This window comes from Protopterus annectens, chromosome 10.part0, assembly GCF_019279795.1.
Source record: "Protopterus annectens isolate FY-2018-M chromosome 10.part0, PAN1.0, whole genome shotgun sequence".
Taxonomy (NCBI): Eukaryota; Metazoa; Chordata; order Ceratodontiformes; family Protopteridae; genus Protopterus; species Protopterus annectens.
This window is the reverse complement of record NC_056744.1, coordinates 865,690,143-865,711,810: the sequence shown is the minus strand read 5'-3', so window position 1 is coordinate 865,711,810 and position 21,668 is coordinate 865,690,143. Positions and strand designations below refer to the sequence as shown.

General features: G+C 42.1%; 1 protein-coding gene across 1 annotated transcript in view; it reads left to right on the top strand.

Moving 5' to 3' along the window:
* Window position 1: 1 nt before the first annotated feature.
* CDC7 (cell division cycle 7) overlaps window positions 2-21,668 on the top strand; it is a gene marked incomplete at its 5' end in the record, with an annotated part of 543,172 nt that continues 521,505 nt past the window's right edge. The window contains 1 exon segment of the mRNA XM_044086817.1: window positions 2-68. Within this exon segment, the coding sequence (XP_043942752.1) occupies window positions 2-68 (67 nt within the window).

Here is a 21,668-nt window from a genome sequence, read left to right as displayed (position 1 = left end):
GTCTCGACGGACTTCACCTGGGGAAGAGGATTATATTAGAAAACATGATGGATATTCTAAACTTGAAGGTAAGCGCTTAAATATGATGATACATATATTTTCTGGCTCCTTACCTGCCAGGAAGTATTTTCACTGGTTTGAAAGGTATAATAGGTTTTCATTCCTGGACCTCTTTCATATAGATATATTCTCCTCCTCTATTGATGGGGGATGAGCTATGTCAGGTGATGGGAATAAGTAAAACACAGCATCCCTCTTACAGGAAGGACCAAGTAGAGCGTATATGTCCGTTCATGACCAAGTACTGTTAAAGTTCACGAGTTTTACTCTTTAGTCTCGAGTCAAGAATAATGCTTCAGGATGTGCAAAGTACTTGTTTATTCCATAAACAGTGTTGGGAGACTGCCTACTTAAATTTTTAGATCAGCCTCCTAGAATAAAGAAAGCTTTCAATTTTTATACTTTTTCTTATCAATTTTATGTCTGCAGAACTCTGGCGTTGCATAGCTTTTAACAGAATAAAATTTTTAAATATTTTATGTCCTCGTGATCCTTGCTTAGACCTTCATGTGAGCACTTGACAAATATGCCTTTTTAAAACGTAAACCAACTGAACTTAAGATTTATTGGCCTGCAACTTAGCGTGTACTGGTACCAAATGTTACAATCTCTCAGACATCCTGATAGACTTGTCCCCCAGTCTGAGAAGGCCAATCTGGTTTTCATGGATACCTGACCAAATTCACTAATTTTCAAAACCCAAACATAGGATAACATCCCTTAACTCCTTTACACTTTGCCTACAACTATCTGTCAGTACAAACGGAGAGAATGCAATTTGTAAGACACTCGAAAATATAGATTCACATAAGTAGCTTTACATCTTGCATAATCATGCATCTACATTTTGCATAGTCATGCATCTACATCTTTCATAGTGATACATCTGTTTTTCCTTTTTTTGACAAACATATAAACAGTTTGACTAATTTGTGAAGAAACTAGAAGTTAATATACATTTTGTGAAGAATAAACATGACATAATTACCTTCTGTAACTGTCTACCCTCTGACACTGAGTTGCCCACAATTTTCTTTTGATTCTTCTTTGATAAAATATGCTTTGACATCATAATACTCATTATCTTCAGTAATTTGTTCATTACATGATTTTATAAGTGGCATTGCACATGCAGGTAATATTAAGCATTTTGTAATCACAGCCTTTAGAACAGAAATTACTAAAACAACTGGAAGTATAATACCAATTACTGTAATGATACCTTGTAATATACTATTTCCCAGTTGAAAATGGTAAGCAGGACCTGCATAGGGCCTTTCCACTTCATACTCTAATAGTTCTTTCCTTTGAAAGTTTTCACACAAACCCAGTCACCGGGCCACAGTTTGTGATGGGGCTGGTCAAGAGGTTGAGGAAGAGCTTCTTGTACAGTTCTGTGGTACTGCTGCAAGAAATGAGTACGTTTGTGTAGTAAGATAATACATCATCATTCGGTAGTGAATTTTTCATTTGACACGGGGGGGGGGTAGCTGGATGTACTCGTAATAAGGGAAGTGCCTCTGGCCTTTTAATGTTTCAGCACAAATCTTTGAAATCGGACCCTCTCTACTAATTCAGATGATTGTGGATGGTCGGGACAATCAAGACTCAACTTAGTATCTGGTCAGGGATTTTTTAAAATGTGTTCCGTTTCTTAACTGTCACAGAATCTGCCTTACGACATGGGTAAGCTTCTACTCATGCAGAAAACATGTATATCACCAATATAAACTGTAAATTACAGACCTTTGGCATTTGGTCAAAGTCTAGCTGCACATCAACAAAAGAGTCTCCAAGGAGATGGTGAGCATGCAGCTTTAACATTAGAGTTTTTACTAGCATTATATGTCAGACTGACTGTACAATTGTTGACATACTGTGCAATTGTTAACCTACTGATATATCAGAGGAGCCATGAGGGGCATACCAACTTAAAGTAATTTTATTAAGTAATGTATATTACCTGCATGAGTTAGTAAATTTATGTGTTTTTACCAGGTAAGGTAGTAAGGAAATGGGCGCCACCAATCGCCCATCTGGATGTCACCTTAACCCATCATCGGATTTACTGCATACGTCTTTAAGCCCCCTTGAAATTTCTCCATGATGCTTCAGCTTGGAAGCCTAATACTGTCTTAAACTCTGACATAATCACCGTTAGATTTTTTGCAATCGCATCTAAGTTTGCTCAAAGTCCTTCTACAACTTGCTTAGCAGCTTGATTTCCCAAATTATTTCCCTTTGAAACAGTATCTATACCCTCTTGATGGGCACTACTTTTACCTACTGCCAATTCTTTAGGTAACAAAAGAGGAATTTAGAGCATTTACAAAAAATTTTTAATCTGAATTCCTGCTAAAGTTAAAAAAAAAAAAAAAAAAAAAAAAAAATCCTTAATTTCCAAAGTTGCCCAAAATAGTGTACTACACTAAAAACATTGGCAACTTTTGTCTTTGGCTAACTCAAGCCCTTTGTAGACCCACTAACTCAGCTACCTGGGCAGAATGTATGCCCTCTAGTCTTTGTTGAAGCAAAATATCATTTTTGGCACAGACAGATATTGCTGTGACCAGATTTCCATTTCAGTCTATCACGGGAACCATCCAAAAATGGGTCCAGTTCAGTGTTTGGTATAGGAGTTTCCATTAAGTCATTCCTAGGAAAAACGTAATAGTCACACATACACACAGTCATTCTCTTCACCATCCTCAGCAGTAGGTAACAAAGATGCAGGATTTGGAACAGGATATCTTATGAGAGAAATGGATGGATCAGATAGGTAACGTTCATATTTAGATGTGCAGTTGAGAGGGGTTACATTTTCATTTTAAGAGAATAGAGTGAGGAACGGCTACTGTAAAATGCCTGAGCACCAATGATTGTGGAAGATAGACTAGAATGGTGGCAGCGGCCACCACCCTTATGCACCCTTTGCCAAAGAATCAAGTGCTGTTCTATAATAAGATAATGGATGATGGTTGTCCACATGTTTTTGTGCAAGCATTCTGTGAGCAAATCTGTTTCTTCACTGACGAAATGAAATGAAGGTCTTTCCATAATCTGGTTGCCCTAAAGCTAGGTCAGTAGCTAAAGCTCAATTTAAATTCTGAAATTAATTTTCCTCCTCAGTATCCTAAGGGAGGGGCTGTGGCATATCCGATTTTTAAAAGCTTTGTTAAATGTTTTGCAATTTTTGCATAGAAATTCACTGTCTGCAATATCCAGTCATACCCAAGAAAGATCTAAGCTGATGCTAAGTAGTTGGATGAGAAGGTTTAGCTGTTGCCTTAATACAAGATGGTAACTTCTGCCTGCTACCTTGGGATATCAGATGACCAAGATAACGTAGCTGAGATGACCATACCTACAACTTTTCTCTCGACACCTTGTATCATTTTTATGCAAGGATAGTTAAAAGATGTATTGTGTCCTGCTGACACTGCTGCAAAGAATATGATGCTATTAGTAAGCACTAACATAGATCACTGGGAAATGTCACATCTTCCAAGTCTTTTTTTTTTTTTTTTTTTTTTAAATTTGAGAAAATAATGGAGATTCAGTATATCCCTGTGGTAACTGTGTGTCCATGTGAACTGCTATTCCTTATAAGTAAAGACTAACAGAAACTGACTTTTTCAGGGTGGATAGGTATAGAAAAGAATACTGAACACAGATCTGTCAAAGAAAAATATTTTGCTGTAGAGGGTATGCAACTCTGTATTGTTGCTGGACTTGGAACCAAAGGAAAAGTTGGTAATACCGAATTGTTTACAGCCATCAGATCTTGCACAGATCCATAAGTATCCTTTCCTGGCTTTTTTTCCAGGGAGAATAGTATTACACATGCTTTTACTGGCACTATTCCTTGTTGTATCAAGGACTGACTTACAGGTTTGATTCCCTGCTCTTCTGGTTTCAGTGGATACTGCAGAACTCTAGGGAGAGGTTTAGATGGGAGTCAATTTTATTTTTATTGATTCTCCAGGTTTTAATATACCTACTGCATTAGCATGTTTAGCCCATAAGTGCTGCTGTCTGTGTGCCTTCAACAGGCTGTTCCTCAGCTTTTGCTAAGATTTCTAATACTTCCCCCTCTCTGATAATGTTGGAATATCCAAATGCACCCCTTCTGGTGTATAGTAAGTAGTACAACCCAGTTTGCATAATTTGGTCTCTCCCTAGCAAATTTACCAGTGCAGTAGTACTCAAAAGGAAAGCATGCCTTTCTTCAGTCGGTCCTAAAGAAATGGGTATAGGTTTTGAAACAGGATATATAACAGTAGCGTTTGTCTCCAACTGCCTTTACTTTGATTTGATACTGGTATATGACAGAGGTAACTTTTAATACAGACCTAATGGCTATAGTGATCACCAGATAAATTTTCTTTGAATTTATTTCTACCTTGACGTAGGGTCCCTTTTGATCTGTTGGCAGCAGAGGATTAAGATTTTTCTGTTTAATTATTCTGACATAGTACAGTGATTACTGACTTCCAATTTGAGGAAGTCATGGAGGAAATTCAGCATTGCTATAATTTGGCTGCCATTCAATCCAGGTATCTTGTACACTCTGCATTTGTTTAATTTTCCTCCAATGTTCTGCTCCACCAAAATTGAAACGAGATCCCTCAGATGAGGCAGGAGGGGCACTGCCAACTCTTTGCCGACTAGCTGCACCTTGCTTCCCTCAACCAGCACTCTTACTTAAATCCTCTACCAATTCCTGTCTCCCTTCCCTTGCCTCTGCTTCATCCCCTTGGGGCTACTTACAGTCTTGTTTGCAAAGTTAACAGCTTATCCTCCGTATTTATTCTTTCTCCGTTTTTCCAGATGCTCAGTACAAGTGATCCAAGTCCTTTCCCTGCCAGTCAATTGCTTTATTTGATTTTTGTACAGGGGCTTGCAGACACTGCACAAAAGGAGCTGCACTAGCTGGCTTGGCTTGTTCTTCTTGATCTGGGATTTCTGAATGTCTAGCCTGGCTTTTGTTCTTCTGGATCTGGTATTCCTGAATGTCTAGCAAGCCCTTGCTTTAAGACTACTCTATCTGTAGGGGCATCCCCTTTATTTGCTTATATACCTGTATCTTGCACCAGTCTGTTCTAATGTGATACACTTCTGTAATTTTATGTAACAAAGCTGTCCTTTTTACTCACATGAAATGCACTAATAGACAAATCTGTTTCAGCCTTTTCAAGTAACTATACATTTTCTTTACCCACAGCAGCTGGTTTAAATCTCTCAAAGTAGTTATAACATTCTACTATAGTTTTTAATTACTCCTTAAACGGATCTTCTCTATTTGGAAATCTTTTGGATATATATGCAAATCCGCAGGAGTGTAAGGGCGATGAACAAGCTCTGTATTAGCCCCCACTATTTCTCTTGAGAGATGCCAAAAGATCTCTTGTCCTACCCTGTTGTGAGCATGTGTGGTGGGCTATGGGTGTATCAAATATGAGTGCTCTTGTGGAGATGTAGAGGCTTGTTTTGAAATTACAAGGGCGAAGAAGAAGAAACCTCCCCGACTGCAGATGTAACAGTACATGTTGACCTGGTGATGTTCTTCATCTCACATTGCTGCAGTCCTTACTTATGGGTAGTCCGCTGTCCTCGGTCGGCCCGAATACCAAAGTATTAGGCTGACGTCGGTCATGGGCGCACAGCCCTGACATCAGAGCGTCAGGGTATAAAAGCGCATGACCGACGTCATATCCTCAGTCTTTTTTGCCGCATGGTCCGATGCAGAAGCAGCGTTGCAAGTGCCGTTCGGCTTTCTGAAATTTTTCGTTTTCGGAGTTTCAGACATACCAAGTTGGGCTAAGTACCCCGTTGGGGAACATTTTGTTTTTTTCTTGCCTCCGTTATTTACCAGATGTCAGAAAAAGTGAATAATTGTATTTCTTGTGGGAAACAGATACCGCATAGGGATTACCACTCGCTTTGTATTCCTTGCTTGGGACCGGAGCACGACGTAGTTGGGTGTCGGTTTTGTGCTAGGTTTAATAAGCGCACTATTAAGCGAAGGCTAGATTGCGCTAGGTTAGTCTTTGGCAAGCGGTGTAATTATAATATGCCGTCGGATCCTCCGACGCCCGCTTCCACGAAGAAGCGTAAAGACAAATCTGTAAAGCCTAGGCAGGATGATTCGTCCATTTCGGACGCCGGTCCTTTAGAGACTGCAGTGGAACAGGTGGATCCGGCTGAAGTTTCTGTTGAGTCTCAGGGGGAAACCTTGATTTTACAGGATGTGGTTTCACAGGAGTCAGGTCAGGCTGAAGGGGCCTCTCAGGTCACTATTCTCCCTTCTTTGCCTAAGGGGGTTAGGCCTTCTGCTACTGTTTCTAGGGCTACTTCTAAGGGCAGGTCTGTTTTGCCTTCTTCTGGGGTTAGTTCTGGTTCTTCAGGGTCTGTACCTAGGAAGCATATGCTTAAAATGGCAGAAGATTTGATTACTTTAATTAGAGGTTCCATGCCCCCTCCTGATAAGAGGCCCAGGGTAGAGCCAGAGTTGGAAAGTTTGGAGCAGGCCTCAGATGATTCTGAGTCTTCTGCTGAAGACATTCAAGATTTTCCTCCTTATTCGGATTCCGATGCAGAGGATTCCACTCCTTCTGCTTCCCCTCCAGAGGATTTTTCTTTTTCAGAAACCTTACACTCTAGAGGGAACATTTTAAGTGGGAAGGACAGGATTACTCAGATTCCAGAAAAAGGCTTAGAGAGTTCTTGTTTTTACCACAGCATAGACCCTTGGCTATACCTCCTGTTTTGGATGTTCAGGATGTTTTTTCGGAGGCCTCATTTAATCCAGATTCTATGCCTCCTGCACCAGTTAAACCGGACAGGTATTATAGGGTACCTGAGGCTCATAAATATCTCTATAAGAGTCCTAGGGCGGACCCAGAAACTATTAGTCAGGGGCCTAAGGGTGTTAGGGCTTCTGTTGTAAAGAATCCGGTTCCTCTAGATAAGGAAGCTAGAGCTTTGGACAGATGGGGTAAGAAGGTGTACACCTCTTCTACTTTAGCTATGAGGGCTTTAAATTGCCAGTTTCATATGTTGAAATACCAGAATTTCCTCCTTTCTCAGCTAAAATCTAAAGTGGATGCTTTGGCAGAGGGCATAGAGTGTAAAGAATTACAAGATTTGGTGCATGTTTCTGAACAGGTGGGGAAACATTCTTTGCAGTGTGGCTTTGATGCTTTGCAGGCTTCTTCTAGAGTGGCTGCCACTGGTTCAGTTCTTCGTAGGCATGCCTGGCTTAAGGATCAGAATTTATCTGAGCATGTTAAGTCTAGAATTCTGGATGCTCCTTTACAGTCTGAAGTTTTGTTTGGTCCCCCTGTGGAGTCTGTTTTGAAGAAAATGGAGGACAAGGCTAAGTCTATGCAGACTGTTAAAGATTTTTTGCAGGTTCAACCTCCTAAGTTTAGTAGAAATTGGCCTGCTAAGGGGTGGACGTACCCTTCCTCTGATTCTCAGTCTAGGGGTAGATCTAGGCGTGGTAGGGGCAGAGCTCAGAGTACCTTTAGGCCTAGAACATGGAGTTCGCCTGCTCAGTCTGCTGGTGAGGGTAGGGGCCAGTCCTTTCGTAAACAGGCCCAATGACCTGCATTTTCAGCTGCCAGATTCTTCTTGCCTGGCAGCTCCTTTGGGAGGAAAACTAGCTCTCAAGCAAAACTGGTTTTTAATCACCCAAGACAAATGGGTGTTGGACATTATAAACAAAGGTTACAAGTTTTATTTCCATACATTGCCTCCTTTCAAAGGTATGCCAGACATTCCTCCTCGGCAAAGGATGGAGGCTCACAAACAGATTTCATTACTTCACATGGGAGCTATACAGCCAGTACCTCCTTCAGAAGTGGGTCTAGGGTTTTATTCCCGCCTGTTTCTAGTACCAAAGAAAGGGAACACGTGGAGACCGATTTTGGATTTATCTCTCCTCAACACTTATTTGGACATTCCAAAGTTCAAAATGTTGACATTACAACAACTTTTACCTCTGCTGGGAAAAGATCACTGGATGGTAACTCTGGATCTAAAAGAGGCTTATCTTCATGTTCCTATCAGGCCCAGTTGCAGGAAGTACCTGCGTTTTCGAGCTGGAAATTTACATTATCAGTTCTCTGCATTGCCCTTTGGCTTATCTACTGCCCAGAGTGTTCACAAAGGTTCTGGCTCCAGTGATAGCCTTTTCAGGATGGAAGGAATACAAATTTATCCTTATTTGGACGATTGCCTGATTATTGCACAAGACAAGGACGAGCTTCTTCAGCATCTACAGTATGTGATGGTAGTGTTAAGATGCCTAGGGTATTCTGTGAACGAAACAAAGTCCAGTCTAGTACCCTCTCAGGACATGTGCTTTCTGGGTGTGAGACTGAATACAGCTTCCCAGATGGCCTTTTTGACCCCGGACAAACAGAAAAGTCTTTCACTTTATTTCCATCAAATGTCTCTACAGTCCAGGCTGACTGCAAGGACAGTCCTTCAAGCCTTGGGGTTCATGGCATCTTGTATTCTGGTGCTTCCCAATGCCAAATTGCATATGAGGAAGCTTCAATGGTATCTCAAAATCTATGGACACAACACTGCCAAGATCTAGACACTGTCATTCAGATAATACCTTGCATTCAGAAGGAATTTTTGTGGTGGGCTCAGGAATGTCACCTAAACAAGGGACTCTCTGTGACCCGACCAGAGGAGAGTCAGATTCTAACGACGGATGCCTCGGACAAGGCTTGGGGAGCACACCTCAATGGAAAATGGGTGCAAGACACGTGGCCTGCCAGACTTCAACATTTGCATATCAACTTGAAGGAGATGTTAGCAGTACAATTTGCATTGATGGCTTTCAAGGATTTACTTCACCCAGGGCAGGTGTTGATTCTAACAGACAACACAACTGTCATGTGGTACATCAACAAGCAAGGGGGAACTCATTCGTACCCTCTTTGCAGACTAGCGATGATTTTGTGGGAGACTGCTCTGTTACAACCTCAATCTTCAGGCAAGGTTTCTACCAGGAGCACAGAACTCCTTAGCAGATGTATTGAGCAGACAAATAGTGGATCCTCACGAGTGGAAATTGGATCCTCAGATATTTCAAAAGTTGACAGTGTCATGGGGAACTCCAGACATAGATCTGTTCGCTTCTCCACTAAATTACCAGTTGCCAAAGTTTTGCACAAAAAGGTTTCATCCTGCAGCTTGGAAGGTGGACGCTCTGTCATTCAGTTGGAGCAATCTTCATGTATATGCCTTTCCACCTCTACCTCTTCTGCCCAAGGTTCTCTTGAAGGCCAGACAAGACAAGCCATCCATGATCCTGATAGCACCGGATTGGCCTCGACGACACTGGTACCCACTACTGAGGAGTTTGGTCCGAGAGCCTCCATGGCCTCTGCCTTTGATTCCACACCTTTTGTCTCAGGAGGGCAATCACTTTCTCAATGTCAGAATTCAGTCTCTGCATCTAACAGCCTGGCATATTCGGTTTTAGACTCTGGAGGTTCTCAGCTTCCACAACAAGTTTTGAATGTTATTTTGGAGGCCTAGTACAAGGAAAGTTTATGCTGATAAATGGAGGAGATTTTTTTATTTGGAGCAAAGGGAAGGACTTTGATGTTTCCAAGCCTAATTTGAGTGCTTCTTTACAATATCTTACTGTGTTATTGGACAAAGGTTTGTCCTTCTCCTCCATAAAGGTTCATGCTGCAGCCATTTCAGCTAATTATGACTGTGACCCTCCTTTATTCTCTCATCCTTTGTTTAAGCAGTTTCTCAGAGGGGCAAAGAACATAAGACCCCAATGAGCTCCTACTCCTGCTTGGGATCTCAATTTTGTGTTGGAAAAGCTTACTCTACAACCTTTTGAGCCTGCAGCTACTGCCGAGTTAAAGTATTTGTCATGGAAAACTGCTTTTTTGTTGGCCATTACTTCTGCAAGAAGGGTTTCTGAATTACAGGCCCTTATGGCAGTGGAGCCTTTCTTGATTTTTCATAAGGATAGGGTATCTTTGCGTACTAATCCTTCCTTTATGCCTAAAGTGGTTTCTAGTGTGGCCTTAAACCAAACTATTCATTTGCCTACTTTTTATGCAAATCCTCAAAATAAAGGGGAGAAGATTTTGCATACTTTGGATATTCACAGGCAGTTGCGTTATTATTTGAGCAGAACCAGGGAGTTCAGACAGTCTCAGCAGTTGTTTGTTTCTTTTGCTTTGGGTTCACAGGGTAGACCCGTTTCAAAACAAACTATTTCTAAATGGATTGGGTTTTGTATTTCTTTTTGTTATTCCCATCATGGTAAGGAGATTCTGGCTGGAATCAGACCTCATTCCACTAGAGCTACTGCAACTTCTACTGCCTTTCTAAGGGGGGTAGCTACAAAGGATATTTTGGAAGCAGCCACTTGGAGTTCAGTACATACTTTTTCTAAACATTACCACCTTCCTCTTTATTCTAAGTCTAGGGCTGGATTTGCCACTGCAATATTACAGGGCATTTTAGCAGCCCCTAATGCTTTATGATTTTGCCAACCTCCCTTTCCCGTTGCTTTGGGATTCTACCCATAAGTAAGGACTGCAGCAATGTGAGATGAAGAACATAGTACAGTTTTGTACCTACCATAAATGTAGATGTTCGAAGATCCACATTGCTGCAGTCCAATTCCCTCCCTCCTTCCCTCTGTAGCTTAGCATGGTTATATGGTTTGGGTGATGGCTGTAGTTGGGCATATCTTTTGGGAAGGTACTCTGTTTTTTGGCTGTGGCCTTTCTTTTAGGGCCTTCTGACATCTGGGGCAAGAAAAGACTGAGGATATGACGTCGGTCATGCGCTTTTATACCCTGACGCTCTGATGTCAGGGCTGTGCGCCCATGACCGACGTCAGCCTAATACTTTGGTATTCGGGCCGACCGAGGACAGCGGACTACCCATAAGTAAGGACTGCAGCAATGTGGATGTTCGAACATCTACATTTATGGTAGGTACAAAACTGTACTTTCATTGGACAGTTGTCAGAAATGCAGGGGTCTGAGAAACAGCAGAATCTTGTACAGGAGCGACCTGTTGCTGTACATACGGAGGTGGAGGTGCAGTAGCTACTAGAAGATTATCGTCCTCTTTTTGAAACCTCTTTGGCCAGCCATAGCTACTTACAATCCTGCTAAGACAGGATAAAGAAATCCCTCTATTGTAGCAACTTATTAGTATGCTGTAATCCCCTGCTGCTTCCTTTTAAGAACTTCAGTATACCAAGAGTAAAAAAAAACTGCCCATTGTTCTCCACTTGCCTTGTTTTTTTATTCTTCAAAATATCCTTCAAATTCTCTAATTTATTATCGTAAGATTCATTTCATTTAATGGAAATACTTCACCAGGGCAATTTTTAGTAAGCTGAAACCACTCATTCAAATACTTACAACCTTCCTTTCCATAATTATGATAAAATATGCAGATGTTCCCTTTACAGGGATTTGATCCTGCATGCTTAACTTTGTTCCCATTTTCCCTATTAAATCCCTTGTAACTCCTGGATCCTAGTAATTCAGTAAAGAAAAATAATTACAGCAATTAACACACTGTTCAGGGAGGTAAGGGTAGGGATTTTTGTTGTGCAATAACAGAGGAAAGGTTTGTCAGCCTTTTCCCACAGTACCCCCTTGCTTTTGTCCAGTCACACGTTCAAAATTTACAGCTCCGGTATTGTGATAGTGATAACTGGGCAGATGGATACGGTGTCTGTAACTGTCCACTCTTTTGGACCCTCTGAGGGTATTTTCAAAGTCGCATCCATGTCCCAACGTGCTATGGGCTCAAAAACCTGATTTCACTTAACTACAATTACCCAAGAGAGCATTTTTTCACAAATTCATTTTCTCCATAAATTTTTTTTAGATAGGTTTCCAAGAATAAAGAGAACCTTCAATCTTTATGCCATTTTGTGAAGAATAAGCATGAGGCATAATCTTCCATAACAGTAACACTTATACATAGCATGTTAACTTGTAAACAGTTTATCTGCAAGTAATTATGGCACAAGTAAGAGACTGCAGTAAAAATATCATGCTTTGTCTTTCTCTAGACACTGACATAGACATCTTGCTGGGATTTGATGCGAGAGGTTTTTAAAAATAATCCTGATAATTGGGTTGCTTATCTTTGTAGGGGAAAAAAGCATGGTAACTGATTTAACTGCTCCAAACTGACTTAAGGTAGATGAGTACGAGTAACATTACCTCAAACAAAAGGGACTAGATTCTGGAAGGCAAGATATAAGCAAAGCTACTTTCACCTCTTTTGACCACCTTTCCCCTTCACAAAGACGATAAGAGAAAAATAATGGAAACAAATATCACAGGCCATTTTTCTTCCTGACAGATGAGCTAGTTTCTTGCTAGTATGCCACTCCTTGCTATAACTTGTTAAAATCATGTCCCATGTATTTGCTGATTCTAAAACTATTCCAGGAAGACTGTCAAAAATTTGACATCCCACTAACTTGTCTTTTGTCTTTCAGATGCATAACCCAGTTCTTAAACTTCTTTCTGAAAGGTACTTTCTTGGAAGCATCCTGTAGTTTTTCCACCTTTTCTGAGTATATGTATCAAGATCCTTTGGTTTAGCTTCATGTTTCCTGGCATAGACCTGTGCAACTTCATTTTGTCTATCTTTGCAGAAACTATTTTTTCAGAAGTTCACACAGTGCCCAAGATGTGGTATCACCATTTTATCTTTACAGAGAAAAATAGACAGTTTCTCCTGGTGATCTTTTGCCAGATAAGTTTCAGAATCTCCATGCTTTGCTTGGTACCTTTTTCATTTTAACTTCTCACTTTTAATGCAGGTGATTTTAATTATGAAAGTTTCTTTTTTATTGCTTGGTATGGGGCGTATAGCTTTACTTTTAATGAGCTAGCATATGCGGTTTGCAGATAATGTAATAGAATCTTTTTCAAGAGAAGCTTCATTTTGAAAACGTACCAAGGCTGAACTTCCTCTACCGTGTACATCTTAACATTTCAACACTTAGTAGTGTATTAAACATGTAGATGGACACAAAAAGGGCACGACAAAAGAATGTTACATCAGTTGAGCTAATTAAAACACTGGTTTAAAGTTAACTATGCGAAGCATTCCTATCTAGAAATGTATTGGTTATATTCTAACAGCTCAGACTGAAGCATGGTACTGAAAGTCCAAGCAGCTGTGCACATGCCAAACCTAAGATAAGGCACTGTAGAGATTGCTAAAACTGATGCAGTCTTCTTATTCCTAATTGTTTAAGCTAGGTTAATATTGGAACAAGGTGTAACCTGAGAATGGAGCTACGAACAAGAAAATCCATTTTGAAATGCTCATGAAACTAGTTGCATGTGCTCCATTGCATGAAACTAGTTACATGTATTCCAGTGTCTCAGTATGAGGCCAATCTGTTAAGTGCTGCTTGTGTGACTGCCATTACTGCAAATGAATATTGCTAAAAATCATGTGTGTATTTTGCTATTTTTTTAAACTGGGTAAAAACATTGATCTGAAAACACTTTTTTTTTTAGACACAATATCCAGACCTCAAATGCCAATGATAATCTATTTAAACAAGAATACGTAGTACACGGCAGCAGAGGTCCATTTTTCCCCACTGATTGATATATATATATATATATATATATACGCACACTTATTTTAGCAATTGATTGTATGAGTGATGTCATTTCTGCCCATGTATAAATCCAACACTATCATTGGTTCATTTTGTTGTAGTGAAGAGGCTGTTTGATATTACACTGAAGTGGCCACCAAGTGTAGATTATAAATGTGGTCTGCTTTTTTCCTTGGGCTTAGTTTTTGCTGCTGGTCTTGTCCAAATTTAAACTTTTCTGCTGGAAGTTTTCTTTTGGATTTGTATTTCATTTGAAGGTCTGTTGTGGGGGGGGGGGGGGTGCAAGAGATTTACCCCCTTGCAAAAAAATGTTTTTCTGAAAGTGTGTATAGGCTGAGAGTAATGATACATCTTGAAATTTTAATCCATTTGTCCACATCGTCTTTCGGCTGTACCCGTTAGGGATCGCCACAGTAGATCATCTGTTTCCGTTTCTTCCTGTCCTCTGCATCTTGCTCTGTCACACCAACCACCTGCATGTCCTCTCACCACATCCATAAACCTTACCTTAGGCCTTCCCTCTTTTCCTCTTACCTGGTAGCTTCATCCTTAGCATCTTTTTCCCAATATACTCTGCATCCCTCTTCAGCACATGTCCAAACCAACATAATCTTGCCTCTCTGGCTTTGTCTCCAAACCTTCCAACCTGGGCTGACCCTCTAATATACTTATTCCTAATCCTGTCCACCCTCATCACACCCAGTGCAAATCTTAACATCTTTAACTCCTGCCACATCCAGCTCAAACTCCTGCCTTTTTGTCAGTGCCACTGTCTCCAACCCATATAACATAGCTGGTCTCACTACCCTCTTTGTATACCTTCCTTTTCAGTCTTACTGGTACTAGTCTGTCACAAATCACTCCTGGCACTCTTCTCCATCCTGCCTGTACTCTCTTCACCTCTCTTCCACATTCACCGTTGCTCTGAACTATTGATCCCAAGATGCCACCTCTACTCCATGCAACCTCACCGTTCCTCTATCCTCCCCCTCATTCACACACACATATTCTGTCTTAGTCCTGCTTACCTTCATTCCTCTTCTCTCTAGAGCATATCTCCATCTCTCCAGATGTCCTTCATGAATGCAGCTGCAGTCATAACATATGGGTTGTCCTGCCTCAGGCAGCCCTCGGTCGGCAGGATTCCAAAGTCTGGGTCTGACGTTGGCGGATGTTGCATTTCTCTCCAACGTCAGAGCGGCTGGAGTACATAAGCATCAGCCGATGCCATTTTCTTCAGTCTTTCTTGCCGCGCGGTGCCCGAAGCAGAAGCAGTTCGCAAGTGCCGGTCGGTCAGCTCCTGTATTCTTAGATTCCGAAGTCATCAAAAAAGCTAAGTACCCCATTGGGGACCTTTTCTTGCCTCAGCCGATGTCAGAAATTACTGAAAAAGTTAACAATTGTCTTGTGGTAAACAAATACCTCATAAGGATTTCCACTCTTACTGTCTTCCTTGCCTTGGCCCAGACCACGATGTCTCGGCCTGTGTTGCCTGTGCTCGCTTCAATAAGCGCACTCTTAGGCGCCGAGCGGAGTTCGCTGAATTTTTTCGGCGAAAAATTTGCTTATACAATGCCGTCGGAACTTACATCGCAAACTCCCAAGAAACGAAAAGACCGTGTCCGACATCCTCGGCCCGCGTCTACCACCGACTCCACGCCAAAACCTACCGCAAGTGCTCCGGTTCCTCCTGAGACTGTTATTCCACTGCTCCGAACCGAAGACACCGCATTACCGACGACTCCGATACCGGATACCACTCCGCCAGTTATAGATTTTCCTCCGGATACTGAAACCGAGGAAATGCCCGAGACCATTGCTGTAGATAAGGTCACTCCTGCACGTGGAGCTGCCAGGCCTCCTATGGCCATGTCTATTAAGGCCTACACTCGGGCTAAGGCAGCCAGCAAGACCAAGCACCTTACTGCTAAAGCCTTACCTCAGCCTACTCCAGAGACACAAATCATGACTATGGCCGCAGACTTAATTTCTATGATTAGAGGTTCACAGGCCCATCCTGAGAGGATCCCAGCCTCCTTCTGATAAGAGGCCCCGGGTTGAACCCTCTGACCCTATCCCTTCAGATGAAGATTCTGAGGACTCTGTCCACTCCGATGGCCAGGAAGAGCTCTTCCAGACCTATGAGGACTCGGATGCAGAGGATTCCATCCCCTCGGCCTCCCCTCCTGAGGATATTTCTTTTGGGGAAGTTCTGCATACCATGAGGGAACATTTCAAGTGGCAAGGCCAGGAATATATTGATTCCAGAAAGCGCCTTCGAACTTTTCTTAAGCCCCAGCACAGGCCCTTAGCTATCCCTCCTGTGCTAGATGTTTTGGATGATTTATATTCTGACTCCAGTGTTACCCCTGATTCTCTTCCTCCTGCTCCAGCCAAGCCAGACAGGTATTACAGGGTCTCAGAAACACATTCCCATTTATTCAGGGCCCATACTGTTGATTTGGAAATTCTCAGGGACCTAAAGGTGTTTCAGCTTCCACCTCTAAAAATCCCTTGCCTTCCAACAGGGAAGCTAGGTCATTAGAGAGATGGGGGGAAAAAGGTCTACACCTCCACTACTTTATCTATGAGAGCTTTGAATTGCCTTTTTCATATGTTGCAATATCAGGATTTCCTGTTAGAAGATTTACAGAAAACATTGGCCTCTCCTGATCCTTTAGACAGGAAGTCTTTGCAGGAAGCTGTACATAACTCTCAGCAAGTCAGCAATCACTTCCTGCAGTGTGGATATGATGCACTGGAAGCTTCATGTAGGGCAGCTATGACAGGGGCAGTCATTCGTAGACACGCATGGTTAAAAGAACAACCTCTACCAGATCATGTTAAGGCAAAACTTCTGGATGCACCCTTGGAAAAGAACAAGCTTTTTGGTGCTAATGCTAAAGATGTGTTAAAGTCCATCGAGGAAAAAGCAAAATCAGTTCAGACAGTTAAAGATTTCCTCCAGGTTCAGCCCCCCAGATTCAGTAGGAATTGGCCTTCAAAAAACTGGTCCTTTCCTAATCCTGAAAAATTTCAAAGGGGTAAAAACAGACGTGGCCGAGGAAGAGGACAATACAGAGGTCCTTACAGAGGACGACAGTGGCAGCCAGCAAACCAAAGAAGTGACACAGGGGTTTCCCCTGCCACAGCCACAATCTCAGTGACTTTCCTCTACTTCCGCCTACCAAGGAACAAATAGAAGCTCCCTTGGGCGGAAAATTATCTCTGTTTTCAGACAATTGGCACAGATTGACAAAGGACAAATGGATTTTGGACATTATAGACCAAGGTTACAGGTTCCATTTTCATACCTTACCAAGAAAACAAGGCATGGCAAACCTACCACAAAACCAGAGGGCAGAGGCTATCAAGCAAATTTCTCTGCTGGCTCGGATAAAAGCAATAGAAAGAGTTCCACAACAAGAACAAGGCCAGGGGTTTTACTCAAGACTGTTCCTTGTTCCAAGAAAAACTCAATGGAGACCAATACTGGATTTGTCCGCATTAAACACCTTTCTCATAGTACCAAAGTTCAAAATGCTGACTCTACAGCAACTCCTTCCCATGCTGGGCAAGGGGTCTTGGCTGATTACTCTGGACCTCAAGGAGGCATACCTGCATGTCCCTATCAGACACAGTTGCAGAAGATACCTCAGATTTCTTGCAGGGCCAGAGCATTATCAATTCTCAGCATTGCCATTTGGCTTATCTACTGCACCCAGAGTATTCACAAAATGCCTGGCTTCAGTAATTGCTCATTGCAGGCTCCAAGGGATCCAAATTTACCCGTACCTGGACGACTGCCTCATACAAGCGGACGACAAATTGATGTTGACAAAAAACTTGAACTATGTCATACGATTACTTCAGGCTCTGGGATACACAGTCAACTTCCAAAAGTCAAGACTTCAACCATCCCAGCAAATAACCTTCTTAGGAGCCAAACTAGACACAGCCTCTCAAATGGCTTACCTGACAGAAGACAAGCAAGAGAAGTTAACTCATTATTTCAAAGGTTTGGCAAAACTCACCCAGATGACTGCAAGGAGATTCCTACAGGCCCTGGGTTACATGGCATCCTGCATTCTCCTGGTTCCATTAGCAAGACTACACATGAGAAAGCTTCAATGGTACCTAAAAAGCCTATGGTCTCAGCACAGCAGCAACTTAGAGACAACCATACCGCTCATTCCATGCCTACAAAAGGAATTCTTATGGTGGGCCTCGGTAAGCCAGGCAAACACAGGTATGTCATTCAAAAAAACACAGATAACAGACCATGACCACAGACGCCTCAGACCTTGGATGGGGGGCGCACATGGAAGGCAGATGTATACAAGGACAATGGTCTCCAAAGGAAACACATCTGCATATAAACCAAAAGGAAATGCTGGCAGTAATGCATGCCATCGAGGCCTTTCGACAACAACTTCAGCAAGGCCATTTACTGATACGGACAGACAACACCACTGTGTGGTATATAAACAAGCAAGGGGGCACCCATTCTTACCCCCTTTGCAGACTGACAATGAATCTTTGGGAAAAATCACTGAGCCTAAACATAGTTACAATCCCAGTTTGTTCCAGGCAGACAATGTGCTGGCGGACAGCCTAAGCAGGAATTTCACAGATCCACACGAGTGGAGGTTACATCCGAAGATCTTCACACAACTCACTTCGACATGGGGCAGGCCAGAGGTAGACCTATTTGCCTCTCATCTCAACCATCATCTACAAAAATTCTGCTCAAGGACATATCATCCACAAGCTTGGAAAATAGATGCTCTCATTCAACTGGAACTTCCTAAAAATCTATGCATTCCCACCTCTGCCACTGATGACCTCAGTATTACTAAAGATCAAAGCAGAGAGACCCAAGGGGATCCTAATAGCTCCAGACTGGCCAAGACAACACTGGTATCCACTACTACGGAGCATATGCCACACCAAGAAGTGGGCCCTTCCCCAATGGCCCCTACTTTTGACTCAACACAACTTCAAAACAGTGCATCCAAACCTTCAGACACTGCAGCTAACAGCCTGGGAGATCCCATGAATAACCTCAATCTATCTCTCTCCAAGGAAGTTCAGCGGATATTAACAGGCTCGAAGACCATCCACCAGAAAGGTTTACTTGGCAAAATGGAAGAGATTCAGCATTTGGAATACCAGCAAGGGAACATGATGCGTCATTACTGAACATCCCACTCATCCTGGAATATTTGGCAGATATGCTACAGAATGGACTCTCATATTCTTCCATAAAGATGCATGCTTCAGCTATTTCAGCTAGATATAACACTGATCCGCCTGTCTTTTCACATCCTTTGCTAAGGCAATTCCTCAGGGAAATCAAGAACATTAAGCCACCAAGAAAGGCTCCAGTGCCAGCCTGGGACCTCAACTTTGTCCTAGAAAAACTGACTCTCCCTCCATTTGAGCCAGCAGCTTCAGTCGACTTAAAATTTCTCTCATGGAAGACAGCCTTCCTGTTGGCAATTACCTCAGCAAGAAGGGTTTCGGAACTACAGGCCCTAATGGCAATACCACCGTTCATAATCTTTCACAGAGACAGGGTCTCATTAAGGACCAACCCTACCTTTATGCCAAAGGTGGTATCTAGGGTTTCTTTAAATCAAGCTATTCATCTGCCTGCTTTCTTCCCCAATCTTGAGAACAAAGGGGAAAGACTGTTTCATACCTTGGACATTCACAGACCACTTTGATACTACCTGGACAGAACCAAGACCAGTAGGAAGTCTGAACAACTTTTTGTAGCTTACGCCCCTGCAGTCCAAGGAAAAGCAATTTCAAAACGGACTATTTCAAAATGGATTGGACATTGCATCAGATTCTGTTATTCCTTTCATGGGAAGACTGTTCCTGCCAATGTCAGACCGCATTCCACCAGAGCTACAGCCACCTCTACAGCTTTTTTAAGAGGGGTGCCTACAAAGGACATTCTAGAAGCTGCTACATGGAGCTCCGTGCATACATTCTCCAAACACTACAATCTCCCTCTATACTCCAGATCCAGAGCAGGCTTTGCTTCGGCAGTCCTGCAGGGTTTGAGTGCCACACCATCTTTTTCCTAGAGCATTCCTCCTCCCCCAGCTAAGCTATGGTATTCTACCCATATGTTATGACTGCAGTTGCATTCTTGAAGGACATAGTACAGTTTTGTACCTACCATAAATGTAGATGTCCGATAGATATGCAACTGCAGTCGGATTTTCCCTCCCTCCATACCCCTCTATGCCTAGGGTCCACTCCTATCCCTGTTTCTCTTAGCTGGGGATATCTGTTATGGTGCATCTGTTTATTGCTTACTTACTTATTTGTCTGTAATCCTGTTTTTGTCTTCCAATTTGATTACAGCCTTCCTTGGAGGGCACCTGGCATCTGGGGCAAGAAACACTGAAGAAAATGGCGTCGGCTGATGCTTATGTACTCCAGCCGCTCTGACGTCTGAGAGAAATGCGACATCAGCCGACGTCGGACCCAGACTTTGGAATCCGGCCGACCGAGGGCTGCCTGAGGCAGGACAACCCATATGTTATGACTGCAGTTGCATATCTATCGGACATCTACATTTATGGTAGGTACAAAACTGTACTGTTCTCCACCTGTTCCCTACTCTCACTACAGATCACAATGTCATCTGCAAGCATCATATTCCACAGGGACTCATGTCTGATCTCGTCTGTCAACCTGTCCACCATTGCAAATTAAAAAAGAGCTCAGAGCTGATCCTTGATGTAACCCCACCTCCACCTTAAACGCATCCGTCACTCCCACCGCAGACCTTCCTGCTGTCACACTACCCTCGTACATATCCTGTACCACTCTTACATCTGACACTCCTGACTTCCTCATAACAATACCACGACTCCTCTCTAGGCACCCTGTGATATGCTTTCTCTAAGTCTACAAAAACATAATGCAACTCTTCCTGACCTTCTCCGTACTTCTCAATCAACACTCTCAGAGCAAACATCGCATCTGTAGTGCTGTTTCCCGGCATGAAACCATACTGCTGATCACTAATTATCACGTCCTTTCTTAACCTAGCTTCCACTACTCTTTCCCATAACTTCATGCTGTGACTGATCCTCTGTAGTTACTACAGCTCTGCACCTCACCCTTCTCACATGGATTTTTGAAATACTGTGAAATGAATTCAACACTTGTGTTGCAACTAGGTAGCCGTGAGTATTGTATGGGAGTTGAGATAATACAAGGTATTTGATCCAAAGGCAACTTTTCAATTGTGTTCAGATAGGGACTCTCAGGATGGCTGCACACAGCAACAGCTTAATTTCAGATATCCCAGTATGAAAACAGAAACTGAGAAAAAAGGGCCAGTGAAACTGTCACTTAAAATTCCGTTCTGACTAGTAGGTACATTGCCTGGAAGCTAGCAAAGAAACAATTTTGAGAACGTGAAAGAAAATCAACAAAAAAGGTGAAGAGGAAACTCTTTTGAAGAACCCTGCAGCTAGTTGGCAAAAAGTAGTTCAAGATTGAGGTTTTGTACAAGAAATGGCTTCAAGTAATTTATATCAGCTCAAATAAAAAGGTTGGAAAAACAGAAGAAGCTTTAAGTAACTATTCAGATTAAAATAACCAAAGACAGGCAACTACCAGCAATAACCAAACAAATGAAAATCAAAAAAGAAGTTGACGTCTGAGACGGACTGGAAAAACTTTTTAGTCCAAACTTAAAAACATGTCCAAAAACAGGCTGGAGACAATGTAATCCAGGTTAAAAACACATTAACGTCTTTATTTTTTACAGTACGTTTTCGTCTTAACCACCCAAATGACTTCATCAGATGCATAATGAATTAAATCAGTCACATATTTATACCCTTCATAAATTAGTTACTTGATTAAAACCAATCATTTAATTGTAAATAAATTTAAAACCAACCAA